Genomic DNA, 16,139 nt, shown 5'->3' with positions numbered 1-16,139 from the left:
ATATATATACATATTTAAAATATTATACATCTCACAATATAAGAAAAGATGATGTAAACTTTAAAATCACTAATTTTTACAGATAGAGCAAAAGAAACAGAACCTGCAAGCTTTGGGACAGAGCTCCAACTGCCATGGCCATGAGTGGTGATATGTGTAAGGAGCTTGTCATCTTCTTCAGGTGACCAAAGGCCTCTCTTGACTTTCTGCTTGTTGCAGCAATGATGGCCCATATCCACAACTATATATTTTTTACTTTCCCAAATAGTTAGAAAGCTTATTAATAATGATGATCAATACTAGCTAATCACTTGAACATTTTTCACAAGGAAAAATTATTCCAACTAACCTCTCACAACTCTCTCTCTCTCTCAATAATTTTTACATTCAATCATCTTATTGATATCCATATATACACTAGTCCTGTTATCTTGCTTGTATGACTCAAGTAGCGTGTATTAATTATGCAGTTTTGAACTCACAAATAAGAAAGATTTGTTGATGCATGCCAAAACCTGCAGCTTAGCAATGAAACTTTTGAGATATAAACTGAGGACTTCCATTTTAGTTAAACACCATGGATAGCTATCACTTCATTGTTATGTTCTTTCACTTGAGTTGAATCCTACAACTAGCATCCTTGGAAGAAGGTGAATGGTCAGAGACTGATAAACCTTATTCTCTTTTGCAGAATTTGAACCACAAAAATATTGTGAAATATCTTGGATCCTTAAAGACTAAGAGCCACCTCCACATAATTCTTGAGTAAGTGGATGTAAAACTTGTGTATGATATTTAATTGTGTGACTTTTATTTTGGAAAGTCCTATTATTTACTCCGGTTAAAATTTGTAGATATGTGGAAATTGGTTTCTGTTTGGCTCATGAATCAATACCAGAGATAGGATTTATTATTTGTGCCATCTGTGCGCTCTGCTACTTTCTTGGTCACCTTTTAACTACCAGCTTCAAAGTTTCATCATTCATTCATTCATTAACCACAACTGTGTGTAATCCCAATTGTCACTTTCTCATATGCAGGAATTTGGTAACATTGAGTCTCTAATGTATACCAGACTTAGACAGTTTTTTTCCACTATTTATAGCAGGTAGCTCCTCTCTTTTTCTTTGCTTTGGCTTTCATGAAATGAGCTTCTTTACTCACATATGTATATTTGATATGTCTTTTACAGGATGCAGGTAAGAGCACCATCACAGCCAATGGTTGTGTCTATACCAATATTGCATTATGATGGTCAGCTTCTATATATTCATTGCCTTTTCTGTAATTTAGATAGTTCAATTTTTTTGAAGTTTGGTCATGTAATTCCTTTGTGAGACACTTGAGAATTGTGTGTTTTTCTTGTTTGAGACACTTTCTGTCCTTATGATGTGGTTTCTGTCTTTTTATTGCAGATACTGAATCTGCAAAAGCATCAAGACGGCAACTCAAGGAAGCTATATATACAACACTATTTAACATGAATGTTCCTGCTGTTTGTGCAATTAATCAGGTAAATTTCGCTAAGCCTTAACTTGCCGCTGTTGTTTAATATTCTAAAATATTTAATACTAAAAGAAATAAGAGTAATTTTTTATTTTTTTAAAACTAGGATTTCGCTAACAATTGCTATGTAGGTATCCAAGAGAAACTTAAACCTCATACCTTGTGATATAGCAAGCCATATGCCTTATCATTTGAGCTACCCCTCTTTGGTAAAGAATTATGATTAGTTTGTTTCATGCAAAAATGACATTTACCATCGGATATAGATTTCGAGGCCTTGATCCAATTTTCATTCTTCATTTTCCTTTTGTAAAGCAAGCTTCTGTGACTTGAGTGGTTGACAATCCTGAACAGGCACCAAATTTACTTATTAACACTATGAGTTGAGATGCTTTATGTACTTATGCTTGTTTATGAGTAATTTGGACCTTTTGCTTTTGGCTTAAAATGTTCGATTGATTCTTTGATAGATGTTTTTTATTTGTAAGATCTTATCCATTTTCTGTTTTTGAAAATGTAGGCAACTTTAGCTTTGTATGCTGCTAGAAGAACTTCAGGAATTGTTGTAAATATTGGGTTTCAAGTCACATCAGTTGTTCCAAGTAAGGAGTGATAGTTTCTCTTTTATCTTTTATATGCTTTATGCTTCCTTAAACTATCAACAAGGTTTCATTTACCTATGATATATACTGATTAGCCCTGCAGTATAAGTTATAGTTTTAACTTTCCATGCAGCCTTGCTGCTTTTATTCTTCTTTTTTTATTTTCATTCTATGGATTTTCCAATGCTTTCTTTTATATCATATCTTGGTTGCATTCAATGTTTGGGGATCTAAAATATACTCTTTTCTTTTCTTTTTCGGCTTCTAGTTTTACATGGTAAAGTAATGCGTAAAGTGGGTGTGGAGGTTGTGGGACTGGGAGCACTAAAACTTACCGGGTTTCTTAAGGAGTTGATGCAACAGAACAATATTAGTTTTGAATCGCTGTACACCGTTCGCACTTTGAAAGAGGTACAAGTCTTGCTTGTTTCTTGAGTGCAGAATATTGTTGTTGAATATTTATCCTCGTTTTTCCTGACTGTAGTTATTCTGTTTTAATACTATCAGCTTTGCACCCTCAAAGAAAATATTTTGCTCATGGTACATTAAACTACTAATACCATTAGTATCCTGTGTTTTAGTGGAATGTTTCAATTTTGTTTTCTACTGCTCTTCTCTCTCATTTTTGTAAGGAGACCTTGCTGAAGATGAGTTCTATTTATGACCTTATTTCTATACAGAATCTCTGTTATGTTGCCTATGATTATGAGGCTGAGCTACTCAAAGATACACGAGCATCATCTGACGCAGCAGGAGAAGGTCAGTTCACTCTTTCAAAAGAGCAGTTTCAAACAGGAGAAATCTTATTCCAGCCACGAATGACAGGAGTGTAAGTTCTGGAACTTATAATATTTATTGCTTCACGAGCACTGTCAGGAAAGTTCCAACTGTGTGGATGCATGTGAGTGTGTGTGTGTGCTGCAAGGATATTAAAATTTCTACCATATAATTCATCGAAAAAGATGTCTAGAAATGCTTTATGTCTTGATTCTAGGCGTTAAAAATGTGACGAGAATACAGTTCTTCTAAGAGAATATAATTGAGACTTCATGAAAGTATAGTGTTTAAATTGTGAAAAACATATGAATAATATGCATATAATCAGGTAGTTGTTTCATTATTCTTCTGCAAATTTGGTACAACTAATCTTGTTTTTCACTAGAATTGGAACTCTATAATATTGTAGTTTTTGTAAGTTACTATTATGTCTAGAATAAGGATAGTGGTATTTGTATATCTCATGTATTAATGACCACATAATGCCAACAAATGTATACATAAATAATAACCAGGCAATTAAAATATAACAAGTTACAGAAGTCTACTTGACACATGTTTATCTTATAAACCAGAAGTACAGTTGATGAATTTATAAGTTACTAATTTGCTCTCGACAACCTTTTGTTTCTTGCTAACTTACATGCAGTAAAACACTTTACTTGAACCTGGTTAGGCCATTGTAACCCATGAACACTATTTATGTCTTCCCAAGTTGGTATCCTAGTGCAATATGAACCTTAATTTCAGGCCATCAAACAATGAAACCATTTGAACAATTTCATAAATTTCAAGTCAAATTCTTTAACTTAATTCCACCAAATAGAAAACCCAACATCATGATTGCTTCAGATCTCAGGAACCATGTAGAATAAACCAATAGTTATCTATACAAGCAAAATTTATAACTAAGAATTGAAACTCATTTTAAAAAAATATATACATATAGACAAATGCATATACCTGTTAAGGATCATTGTAGCCAAGAAAAACTTGGAAAACATCACTGTCAAGAGGCATGTCTACTGTTTTATGACCTTTCCTAACAAAAGTGCTTGTTTCACTTCCATTACAGATCAAGGAACCAACAAAAAACTGGTACTAAAATAAAGTAACACACTATTGAAGAATATTAAGTATTATATTTTAAAATAAGAAGAATATTCAGCAAAATACGAATAAACAAAATTAAATATCAACAGCTTGAATGAAAGAGCTTACACTCTAATGTTCTACCAAGGCTATTGTTAGGGAAACTCTTTTATGTCATTAAAAAAAAGATAGAGAAGAAAAACTCTAGTCTTTTTTAATCAAGTAAGTGATCAAATAATGATAGAATTTTTTAAATAACCCAATAAAAATGACAATACTGTCAATGCATGTATATGGAAAGGTTCACAACACACCAACTTATAGCTATCAAATTGATTCAAACAAACATTATTTGAAACTGGCATGATGGATGGTGAAATTGAAAGCATTTAATCATAATTTTTACAAATGAAAATGAAAAGTCTGAAGCATCAGGTGTTGGCTGCTGCATTGGCAGCTGCTGTGTACATGGTTTGGAGAAATAGAAATCTGTGTGTGTTTGAGATGAGATCTTTGGCTATTGGTCCTATAATTCAGCTGATTAAGTTCAGTATTAGATCTAGACTAGCCAAGTTGCCTAAGCTGAAAGTGAGGACCAGTGAGGTGGCGTTCTTAGAGGCTATTACTCAGTTGTAACTGTTTTTGTTTGGCTATTTGAGCTTGGTTTGTTTTCTTGCTGGTTTATTGCTTTTTTAGGTCCTGTGTGGAGGCGTTCTTAGGGGCTATTTCTCAGTAGTTTCTGTTTTTGTTTGGCTCTTTGAGCTTGTTTTGTAATCTTGCTGGTTTGTAATCTTGCTGGTTTGTTCAATATATTCATTTTTTCCATCAAAAAAAAAAAGAAAATGGGTGGTTAAAAGAAGACATTACACTGTAAAATAAGCAGACAGACAAGCTCTGAAATAATTGGTACCAAATAAATATAAAAGCTCCTCCTAGTTATGTTAAAAAGATAGTATTCTAATTATTTAAAACTAAATATGTATTAGGATTATATTAATTTCATGACAAGTTGATATGCAATTACAGAGCACATATAATCCAAAAACGTAGAAAATGCAGTACTTTCTCAAAACTTTTTTAATTAATATCATAAAAACTAAGAAAAGAATTAATGGACACCATGGTGCTTAAATATCTCACATACACATCACTTTGAGTAAATGAATAGTTTAGCTCAATAGTTGGCCATTATGTTTGTGTGTGTGTATATATATAAGCAAACCATAATGACATGGCCACTCTGAGCATATAACCATTGAATTCATCACTTTAATTTTTTGTCTACTGTTTTTGTCCATATAAATTGGCATAAAACAATTCAGTAAATGTTAGAATCAGCACACTTGGAGCAAGCCAATGAAACCAATATATAATTAAGCAGCAGCACAAAAGAGAATATAGGTATATAACTAAGTTAGACTGAAACCAAATAAATTTAGGATGTTTATAACTAAGTTAGAGGTAACAAATAAAACCACTAACTAGATGAATCAATAGCACTAAGAAGAAACAGAAGAAAGGTTAGTCATAATATACCACAGATAATACTTAGTCTCAATAGCACCATATACCACAGAAGAAAGGTTAGAAATTTTAATTATTAATAATGTTTCAGAAAATGGGTTTTGTTTTATATCTGTTTCTTTACTTATTATTATTGGGTCAATAATTTGTTTAAGTTCAGTACTTCACTGAATCACTGATCAGTCTTTCTGAACTGAATCACTGATCAGTCTTTCTGAAAAAGAAAGCAGATTTTCATGTTGCTCTTACAAGTAAATATGAATCAAATAATAATCTCATGAAAATTTCTACATATTTACTTATTCTATTAGGCCATATATGAATGAAGAAACAACTTAAGTAACCTTAATTTTCATTTGCTCTTCTTGTCTTTAATAAACACTATTGTTGTCTTGTGCCAGCAAAATAGTACAAAGTGCCCCATAACAGACCAATTGCAACTGAAATTGTGAAAGGCAAAAAAAAAAACATAAGTTTATAGCCTCTGCATTTGCTTACAGTAGGAAACCTCTGCATCTGCATTTAGTATACTGTTTCATACTGAAGTCACTGAACCATGAATGGCTCATATCATTGATGTTTCATTTCATTTCCATGTATAAATGAGAATACAACTCTTCTTTTTCCTGTGCTTATATCAGTGTTTGGTTGTTCTACTAAAAGTTCTCTATCATTGTTAATTATAAAGTTCCATAATTTTGATAATGATTGTAAAACTAGTCTCAAAAACAATAAAAAATGGATATAAATCTTTTGCAAAGTAAAAGAGAAATCACATCTGTAAAAACGAGTTTGTGTGAGACTAAATACGCTGATATGTATGTTGAGTCTACTTTGCTAAAGTTTATTTTAAGATTTTGGTATCAATATCAACTTTGACGAAGTGGGTGAGTTCAAATAATAAAAAAATGCAGGGGTCAAAACATGAGATTCTCAGCGAGTTATTTATAAATCTGTTCATCAGTTTTTTCTAAGGCTTATTGGTAGCAGTAATAACACTCCCATGAAATGTTGCAGAGCCTAATTTCCTCATTAAACTTGGATTCTCGCAGGTAAAACCACAATGATAAAACTTGAATACTAATAAAACAATCCCAACATGGACAAATTACTCATCTAGTTAATTTTCATAACAATGATCAAAGTTACATATGAACAAACATGGAAAACCACAAGGTTTCTTTTTTAAAAGAAGGATTAATAAAGAAATAATATAAGATAAAACCACTGTTGTTACATTTATTTGATATTCCAACTTTTATTTTTGGTTGTTTGAGCTTGCTTGCCATGTTGTTTAGTTTGTTAGTTTATCATACATGATTGTTTAATATCTATTGACAAATTTTAATTTTGTATTAATCTTTTAATTATTGATTATATTCTTTAGGTTGGGGATCGAATTGGCAAGGAGCATTGCAAAGGTAATTTGCAAGAGGTACGGAATTTGTTCTTTTAACTCTTATTATTAATATCTTTAAAATGTTAGAGGAGTTTGAATATCTTAAATATTCATCCATAGAGAAGTAGGTTCTGAGATTAAAATTGTGTGCTGCGGTGATAACGGAATGTTGAAAACTTGTGTGTATTAGAGAAGTAGGTTCTGGAAAATTTGTTTGTGTGCTGCGGTGATATAAGGAAGAAAACTTATTGTGTGTTGTTTGAATTTTTTGACTTGGTATTGATAGATGGTTAGGTAAGCTTTTATATGTAAAGATTAGATTTTTCATTATATGTATAGATTAAAATTTTCATTTAGTCATATTGTTTTCATTATTTCCATATGTATAGATTAGATTTAATTGCCACAACCCAAGCTAAAATCTTGTCTTTGATCCAAACCCAATTAGTTAGTGGCTACCATTTTAGAATCTGATTTTTAAATTAAAAACAACACTAGAATCTCTTGAAAGCTTAATGAAACTAAAGTACTAGAAATTAGTAATAGATTTAGACCAAGAAATCTTTAGTGGGACTAAGAATCATGGTACTAGAAAATCAAGTAACTGCTATAACATACAATTAAAAATCTCAGCACTAGAACAATCAAAACCATTTGAGCAATAAGTAATGAATTTTAATAGGTAAAAAAAAGAAAAGACCCTATTCGTTTGATAATATGTTTTCAAGTGGTCCAGAAGAACATAAGATAACAGTCTAGCTTCAATCATTTTGGTTGGATCATTTTTCATTTTTGACCCTTTGATTCTTCTTTCTCAATGATTGAATGCTATTCATACGTACCTACAAATTATGATTACTACAAAATCAAAAATAAATAAATATACAGCATTTGAACCTCAAAATTTGATTCAAAATATCTAGTGGATCCATCCAAAACAAATGTATATTCACAGTTCATGTCAACACTAACTATATATCTATAACTAACCATCACACAGTTTCAATTTATTGCAATTGTTATGGTTTAATTTTAGTTTTTTTTTATTTTAAATAATTTAAATTTACTTTTAATTAATTATATTAAGACACATGTATATAATTAGTTAGAGCACATATTTTGTCAAGTATTAAATCATCTCAATAAATTTGAACCCTTTAGTTAGGCCTTCAAATTGGGATTTAACTTCCTTTAATGAGTTTGAAACCTCTGTAAACAGTAGTATCCCTTTTGTATACACCTATAAAAGATTAGAGGATCAACTTAATGAGTGAAGGAACAAAATAGTTCAGTAGTTGATGAAAAATATGTTAAAAGCATCATAACAAACAAACAAAAAAATATTACAAACAACCTCAACTATCGAATGAATCCCTCGGCCTAGTGAAAACTGAATTTTGTCTTCTCTTTGATGTAGAAGAGAAGAAAAGAGAAGAGGAAAACAGAGTGTTTCTTGACTTTTCTTTGTCAGTTTTTCTTTTTTTAATTTTCCTCCCAATTTTTAATGACTAAATAAATGAGTTTGGAGAAAACCTGAAGATTTCATTATTTTTTTTCTCACTATTTTTTATATTTTTTTCAACACTATTTATATTGCCACATTTGCTTTAATAGTTGATCATAAAACACATAAAATACTTTTCTTAACAAAATATTTCTAAAGAGTAATAAGTGTAATTTGACTCGTAATAATTAGCATCAAAATAGGCAAATTCTACTCGTTCTAAATTTGTTTAACGATTTATTGGTTGACAAAAAAAAAAGTTGTTTTAAAGGTTAAATACAGAGTAACAAAGTAGGTGTTATTGTACTATTGTATACGTATTAGTACTTGTTAGAAAAAAAAATCATGTAATTCAAAAAGTGATATATGTTGTAACACTATTTATCATTTTTAATTGTTTACTGGCCCACTTATGGTACTATATTTGAAAGACAAAATGCAACACATGGAGCAACTTATTGTTTCTTTAATGAAAAATCAAGTAAGTATTTTGATGCTGAAACTATATTTTCATGTGGCTGAATTGCAATAATAACTAAGATTCATGTTTAATTTTTTGATTAGTCTTTACTTTTGTATTTTTTTTAATTTTGATGTTGAATTCATGTCTTTCTATCTTACTTGTAAATAGAATACATCTACTCAGAGTGAGGAGCAATCAAATGTCAATGTTCAATCAAATTCTCATGTTCATTCCACTCAGGTAATTATGATACTAATTATATGAAAATGATAAAATCTAAAACATAAAATATTCAATATAAAATCATTTACTGCTGCTGAATTTGTTATATTGATATATTGTTAGAGTGTCAAGAACCACACATTTGGCTCAAAATGCAAAATATTAGATTGGATTGGATCTGGAGAAATTATTGCAAAAGGTTATTTTATCTCAAGTGACCCAAAGGATGAGGTTCACCATGTTCCTCTTGGGCCTAGTGCTATGAAAGTGGGGATAGATCTTGTGAGAAAGAATGATGCATTTCTGTGGAGGCCTTCAACAATTATGTCTACTATAGAAGATGTTGTAGGTAGTATAATTGCATGGCCAGCTGATAAAGTTATAATTAGGTAATTAACTTTTTTTATGTACTCTTTTAGTTTACTATAACTTTAAGTTGAAGCATTACTTATTTAAATTTTGTTGTAGCTAAACAAATGGACTCGCAACAAATACAAGTGCACAAAGGATGATGAATTGAAGAATGGAGCAAGTTTCACGCATGGTTTACTTTTGTGTATCTTGTAATGTTTCTATTTTTCATTTCTGAAGTAAAAATTGTTCAAGATTATAAAACTTTATTATGTTATGCTTTCAAACTTAAGTTAGAACTAAGATCTCATGAAGTAGACACATTCATGGTTTGAATTAGTTATTGTTTAATGTAATACTTATGGTTTATCAATCTATTGAGAATTACATTTTATGATTAATTTTGAATTTTTTTTTATCAAAATACAATAATGAAAATCTTTTCATTAAAAAAAAAAAACCATATAAGTATACTTATCAAAATAAAATTTAAAATTTTATTACTATATGTTATGATTTAAAAACATATTATAAGTGTAAAAAATCGTTATGGTTTATATAATATAACAAACTAAAAATGTTATCAAAACAATCAAATGTAACAGTTGAAAAGTGTTATGAAAAAAGTACAAGATTAAACTTCAAATTTATAACCAAAATCTCTATCTAAATGTTATTATTTGAATATTATAGCACCTAAAAATGTGTTATTGAATAGTTTAAGATAACACCGAACATAACATTCAAAAACTGTTATAGAAAAGACTGGACTTTTAATAACATGGGCTATGTTAGCATTTTCAGAAGTGCTATCAATAGTCCCGGTTAACAGTTTTTAAGTGTTATAAATACTGTTTTTTCTTGTAGTGTGGGTAGATCTCCTCATCTATCTCCAAGATCGTCCCATCTTTGTTTTGAATGATTACGAGTGCCTGTGCACTCGTTTGTTTCTTTCCTCTAAGGGAGATGCATTCCCTTCCAGCCAACTGGTCTCCCCTCAACGTCCCGATGCCACTAGGAGTAGGGAACTTAATGGCCAGATGCCTCACATACGAGACTGCCCCCAGCCCTACTAGGGCGGGTCTTCCGAGCAACACATTGTAGGCCGAAGGCAGCTCTACTACCACGAACTCCATCATCTTGGTTGCTGAGACTAGGTAGTCTCCCAAGGTTATGGGGAGTTCGATGGATCCCATGCAAGCGGTCCCTTCTCCTGAAAAGCCGTACAGTGTTGTCGCACATGCTTTCAGGTCGCGAAGAGTGAGTCCCATTTTCTCTAGGGTTGCCTTATAGAGAATGTTAACTGAGCTCCCATTGTCTATGAGAACCCGGTGAACTCTCTTATTTGTCAGCTGGAGAGTGATGACCAGTGGATCATGGTGAGGAAATTGAACATGGGACCCATCGTCCTCAGTAAAGGTTATTGGCTGAGACTCTATCTTTTGATTTTTAGGAGCTCTAGGTTCGGGTTCATAAGGAGACCCGTCCCTAATTTTTAGCTCGTTCACATATCTCTTTTGGGCATTTCTGCCCACTCCCGCGAGATGAGGCCCTCCTCAGATGGTTATCACGTCTTCTCCATCGATCGGCGGGGGCCTATCTTCTTCCCTGGCTCAGGAATTGTTGTTTTGTGCAGGTTGTGGCGCAGCTGCCCTTTGGCTTATAGGCGCCTGATTAGTGTTCTGGTTTTTAACATATTGCCTAAAGTAGCCCCTCGAGATCAAACCTTCGATCTCGTCCTTCAACTGTCGGTACTCATCAGTAGTATGCTCGGTGTCTCTGTGAAATCGACAATATTTGTTGGAGTCCCTCTTGGACTTCTGATTTCTCATTGGGTCTGGACGTCTAAAGGGGATCTGATTTTCATTAGCCAGGTATATGTTCTCCCGAGACTCGTTGAGCTCGGTGTACACTCTGTACACGGAGAAATATCTTTCCCCTTCTTTTTCTTTCCTCCCTCGGCCTCGGGATTACTCCCTTCGTTCTTCTTTCTCTTGGAAGGGTTTTCCGCAGCAGGCTTTGAGGTTGGTGGGTCTGCCGAAGTTGAGGCAGAGTTTACGTTTATCGTTGTAGTTACGGGCTGGGAGGTCACATTAAGTGTCGACCTCGCTTTCTCTACATTAACAAACCTCTGCGCTCGTTTGTTAAACTCGGTTAGGGACCTCACCGGTTTTCTCTGCATGTCATCCCAGAGAGCGCTTCCTGGCATTACTCCAGCTTGGACAACCATTAGATGACCGCTGTCATCCACATTTCAGGCCCGGGCAACTTCTAAGTTAAACCTCATAAGGTAACTTTTTAATGTCTCACCTGGTTGCTGTCGGACATTAGTCAGAGTTGATGCCTCGGGTCTGACCCCCATCATGGCTCTGAACTGCTTCTTGAAGTCCTTAGACAGCTGATCCCAAGAAGTGATTGAGTGTCTTCTATATTTTTCGAACTAGCTCTTGGCTGGTCCCGTTAGCGATGCCGGAAATAACATACATCTGAGCTCGTAACCCACGTTACTGGCTCTCATTATGGTATTGAATGTACTTAGATGGCTATACGGGTCGGACTTTCCCTCAAACGTTGGAACGTGAGGGATCTGAAATCCTTGAGGAAATGGAGTATTGGAAATATGGGGAGCGAATGGTTCGAGCTCCTCATCAGAGTCTTCATGCCGACCTTGGCCTTGCTCATTTTGCAAAAGTCTGAAGGCCTTCTCCAACTGATCAATTCTTTCCTGGACCGGGTCCGCGAGGGGTCTTGCCTGAAATTGACTGTCATTGATCACAATTCCAGGCTCGCGCCTCCGCAGGGGATCTTTTCGCCCATTTAGGCGATCCCTCAGGTCCGGGTTTGTCGGGTTTACATTATCCCGATTCTGATTCAAGTGTTCTCGCAGGTCGGAGCGATTCCTGCGGCTCCCAGTATTCTTTTGACCTCGATCATACATACTGATCGATCTAGAATCTCCCGAGTCGTCACTAGTAAGACTCGTCGCGTGATTATTTCGAGGGGGGTCTCTTTCATACTGCCTCGTTTCTGCAGTGCGAGACCGAGACATTTGACTTCTCGTAGACTGAGCGCCTCTTCGCTCTCTGAAGGCTTCTCTGTTCCCCTGCCTTCTTCCCGCACGTCTTTCCTCGTCATCTCGATCTGGTTGAGCATTCTTGCGAGGTGGTGAAGGATATCTTATAGGTGATGGCGGGAAGCGTATGGGTGAAGGTGGTTGCCACCCATTTCGAGGCCTAGATGGCCCGGAGTTTGCCCGAGATGGGTTAGTTGCATTCTGTGTGTTACCAGGGATTTGAGTCCGAGCCTCTGCAGGGGTTCGGTTATTCCCAGTTCCCGTTGGTACTTCCGCAGTTGAATTAACCGGAGCCCTAGCTCGGGTGCTTCTCTGGGGTCTCGAGGGAGCAGATGGCTCTGCTGGTGCCGGAGGTTGCTCTGGCCTTCTCGTGGCAGCATTTTTTCGTGGACGCCCACGAGGTCTGCGAGGAGGAACATGCACGTCCCTCGAAGGAGGGGCTTGGTTTTCATGCGGAGGCGAGGGCTGAGCCGCCTCAGCCTCTGCGGCTATCCTAGCCAACTCCTCATTCCGCTTGTTGGCTTCGGTCAATTGCTGCTTCAGCTGCCGTTTTCAAGTTCCACAATGGGAACGTACCGCTCAGGGTTGTAGTACATATCCTCATCCCTTGGAGGTGCTGGTGGTCCCCGAGAATCGGAGGACTCACTTCTCTCTTCATTATCCGGGTTTACCATTGGCTGCTTCCTAGGGCATCTCAGATAGTTTTCTTCAGGAATGTTTTGATCGTTTGCGGCCATAACTTGTTTAGGGACTGAATGCTTAAGGCTCTCAATGAAAGCACCAAATTGTTGACGCCATTTTTCGTCAACAGTGAATATAGAGCACGTAAACAATAAATAGTTATGGCCAGAAAAAATACAATAAAACAAGTAGGATTTTTTACGTGGTTCAGCAGTTAACTCTGCCTAGTCCACGAGTCTTTGTTATTAGAACTTAAGATGATTTTTGGAAATTCTTCAGGAATGAATTCTCCAGAGTTTCTCTCATGATCACCAAATTTTGGTCCTTTACAAAGGTGCAGGACTTCTCTATTTATAGAGGAAGTCTCAGAATACTATCCCACACGTCTCTGGGAAGTTATTCTTTATGTCAATAAATTTAATGGCTTTAAAAGCCTGTAACTCCTATATACAAGGAAACATCCCCTGAAGACCAGAGGGCATATAACTGAATAATAAATATCCCTTTATTATAGGGAAGTTACAACAATAAATGTAGACTGCGTCTCTCCAAGTGACTTATTAAGATGTTCGAAGTTAGCAATCTACATCGTTAGTGCTGTGCCAACCCAGGTCTCTTAGTGACTTTCGAGTTGTAATATTTTCCCCGAGATCATGTGGTTTCGAGCTCATACTTATGTCAGGCTCGGAACCCCTGATCCGAGGCCACCCGAGAATAGACGTACTCCGATGTCTGTCTTTCGAGCTTGTGAGGACTTCGAGGCTACCATCTTTGAGGTTGCCACCTGCTTTGTAGATTCGGTGCCTAGGTTGCAGACACGTATTCTAGACATTGCGAGCTCACACCTGACGAATCCAGCTTTCGAGATCACAATTCTCAAGGCTCGAAATCTGGGTGTAACAGTTTCCAATCCTCGTCCTCGCCCAGATGGCCTATCTAAGCATTTCAGAACCCCTTTTCAATTCCCATGATACATAATATGTTGATAACTTTTCTTTTCTGATCACTGGGGCCTCCGCTCCTGCTTAATCCAATAAACGAAGGTATCACTGCCTGAGCTTCGCGCTCTCCCTCCATATCTCATTTCCTGTGCCCTCAACAACAAGATCATTCCCTACCACCTGAGCATATGTAGAGATCACATGTACTAGGGCGATTCTAACTCCCTGAGCCATCTCAAAATTCAATCCATGGATAAATTGCTCCTTCTAAGCCACGTCCGTGGGTACCATATCTGTAACGCCTTGGTTACTCCAAGACCGTTACTGTGGACTTTAAACAATGCTTAACTCGCTAAATGAGTCATTTGGTTATAAACGTGCATCTAGGTGTTATTAATAGGCTAAGGTGAAAAATCTTGATCAAAAGGAATGAATATATTTTATTTAAAACATAAAATTGTACATGGGCCCATAAAAGTGTTTACAAAGTTATTTACAATCCAAAATGGTCATTACAGTGTAAAAATTACAACCTGCCAACCTAAGCGGCAAAAATAGGGTTAACCCCTAGTTCCTCTGAGAAACACCTTGGTCGTGGTGGTCAAGCGGCCGCATATGTACACATCGCCACCTAAGCTCTCCACTCAAGGCTGGGTGAGCCTTTCTTTCCCTTTACCTGCACCACATAGCACTCGTGAACCAAGGCTCAGCAAGAAAACCTATTACTGCATGTATGTAATATCAATAAATGATTATGGTAATCATTCTGGGGCTTGCAGCGCTAATCAGATAGTGAGTCACACTTTGGGCTCCGCACCCTAATAAGATAAGTGACTATTAAGTCATACTCTGAATAGATAACTAATAAGTCTATCTCTAGGGCCTTGCACCCTAAGCCATGTGACATTCAGTCACCTGAGCATTTGGGCTCTAGCTCTATGTAACTAGTCTTTAGACTAGACAAGCACTTTTAGTTTTCATCGAACTTAGGGTCGGTCAAGAATTTTATGCTCATGGTGATTAAATCTAATCATTTCGGCCTGTTTTAAACACATTAATGTCGTTCTTGACTCTTAAGCCAATACCATACGACCAGTGCTCATATCATCGCTGAACTTGACTAATAAGTCATAACTTCAGGATCAATACTAAACACCATTGTCATTCTCTAACTAATAAGTCATTTCCATACACAAATAAGCAAAGTTGCTATGTATTTACTATGCAATCAATGTCAATATATAGAGCAGTCATCATGCTTCATCAATAATCATGCATGTCACATACTGGGTGTCGTTTTCTTACCTCTGGTTCGAGCGAGAAATAATAAAAGAACGACCTTTGAGAACGATCAGTTCTTAAGTTCCTTAGCGGTCACCTAGTCATAACCAATATGGAATTCCATTAATAAAATAAATAATAAAAGGCTCATAATCTAAAACCTCGATCTTGGGGCCTCGAATCATACTAAAATAGTTAGTAGATTCGGTCCCGAGCCTTAGGAAAAGAAACCCCGAGCCTAAACCCTTGAAAACTCCTCCCTAGCACAAAAGGAAGGGGCGGGTCGTGACTTGGCCTAGTGAGTCGTGGCGTGCCCCCAAGACAGAGAGCAATCTATTTGGGGTACCAGGGGTGGGTCGCGACTTGGCCTAGCAAGTCACGATGCGCCTGCTTCACAGAGCCCAGGGGAGGGTCTGACTTGGGTCCAAGTTGCAACTTGCATGAACCAAGTCGCGACTTGACCCAACGATCCCAGCTCCCATTTTCTCAATTCAAACCACAATCAAACCTTCACCAAATCATCCCAAAATCAAAACCAATCATCAACACAGCATATCCACTAGTTTAGCCACAAAACCCAAGCTTTGAAGCATTTAAAACCACACCAAAAAACCACTTCTAAAATCAAAACTCAAGCTCAAGAACTAACTTAAAAATAGAGGAAAACCAGAAAAAACATGGCTGAAACCTTACCTAAATCGCAGGTTTGAATCCCCTTCAGCT

The 16,139-nt window shown here is 35.9% G+C and overlaps 1 protein-coding gene across 1 annotated transcript; it reads left to right on the top strand.

Annotated features, from left to right (window-relative positions):
• The first annotated feature begins 1,131 nt into the window (after positions 1–1,131).
• Positions 1,132–2,941, top strand: LOC133821251 (actin-related protein 8-like). Its single transcript, XM_062253669.1, has 5 exons — positions 1,132–1,254; positions 1,416–1,513; positions 2,027–2,108; positions 2,377–2,519; positions 2,789–2,941. Exons 1-5 carry the CDS (start codon positions 1,194–1,196, stop codon positions 2,939–2,941), a joined length of 537 nt encoding a protein of 178 aa, XP_062109653.1. The 5' UTR covers positions 1,132–1,193.
• Positions 2,942–16,139: the final 13,198 nt, after the last annotated feature.

Source organism: Humulus lupulus, chromosome 3 (assembly GCF_963169125.1).
Source record: "Humulus lupulus chromosome 3, drHumLupu1.1, whole genome shotgun sequence".
Taxonomy (NCBI): Eukaryota; Viridiplantae; Streptophyta; class Magnoliopsida; order Rosales; family Cannabaceae; genus Humulus; species Humulus lupulus.
This window is presented reverse-complemented; position numbering and strand designations above follow the sequence as displayed.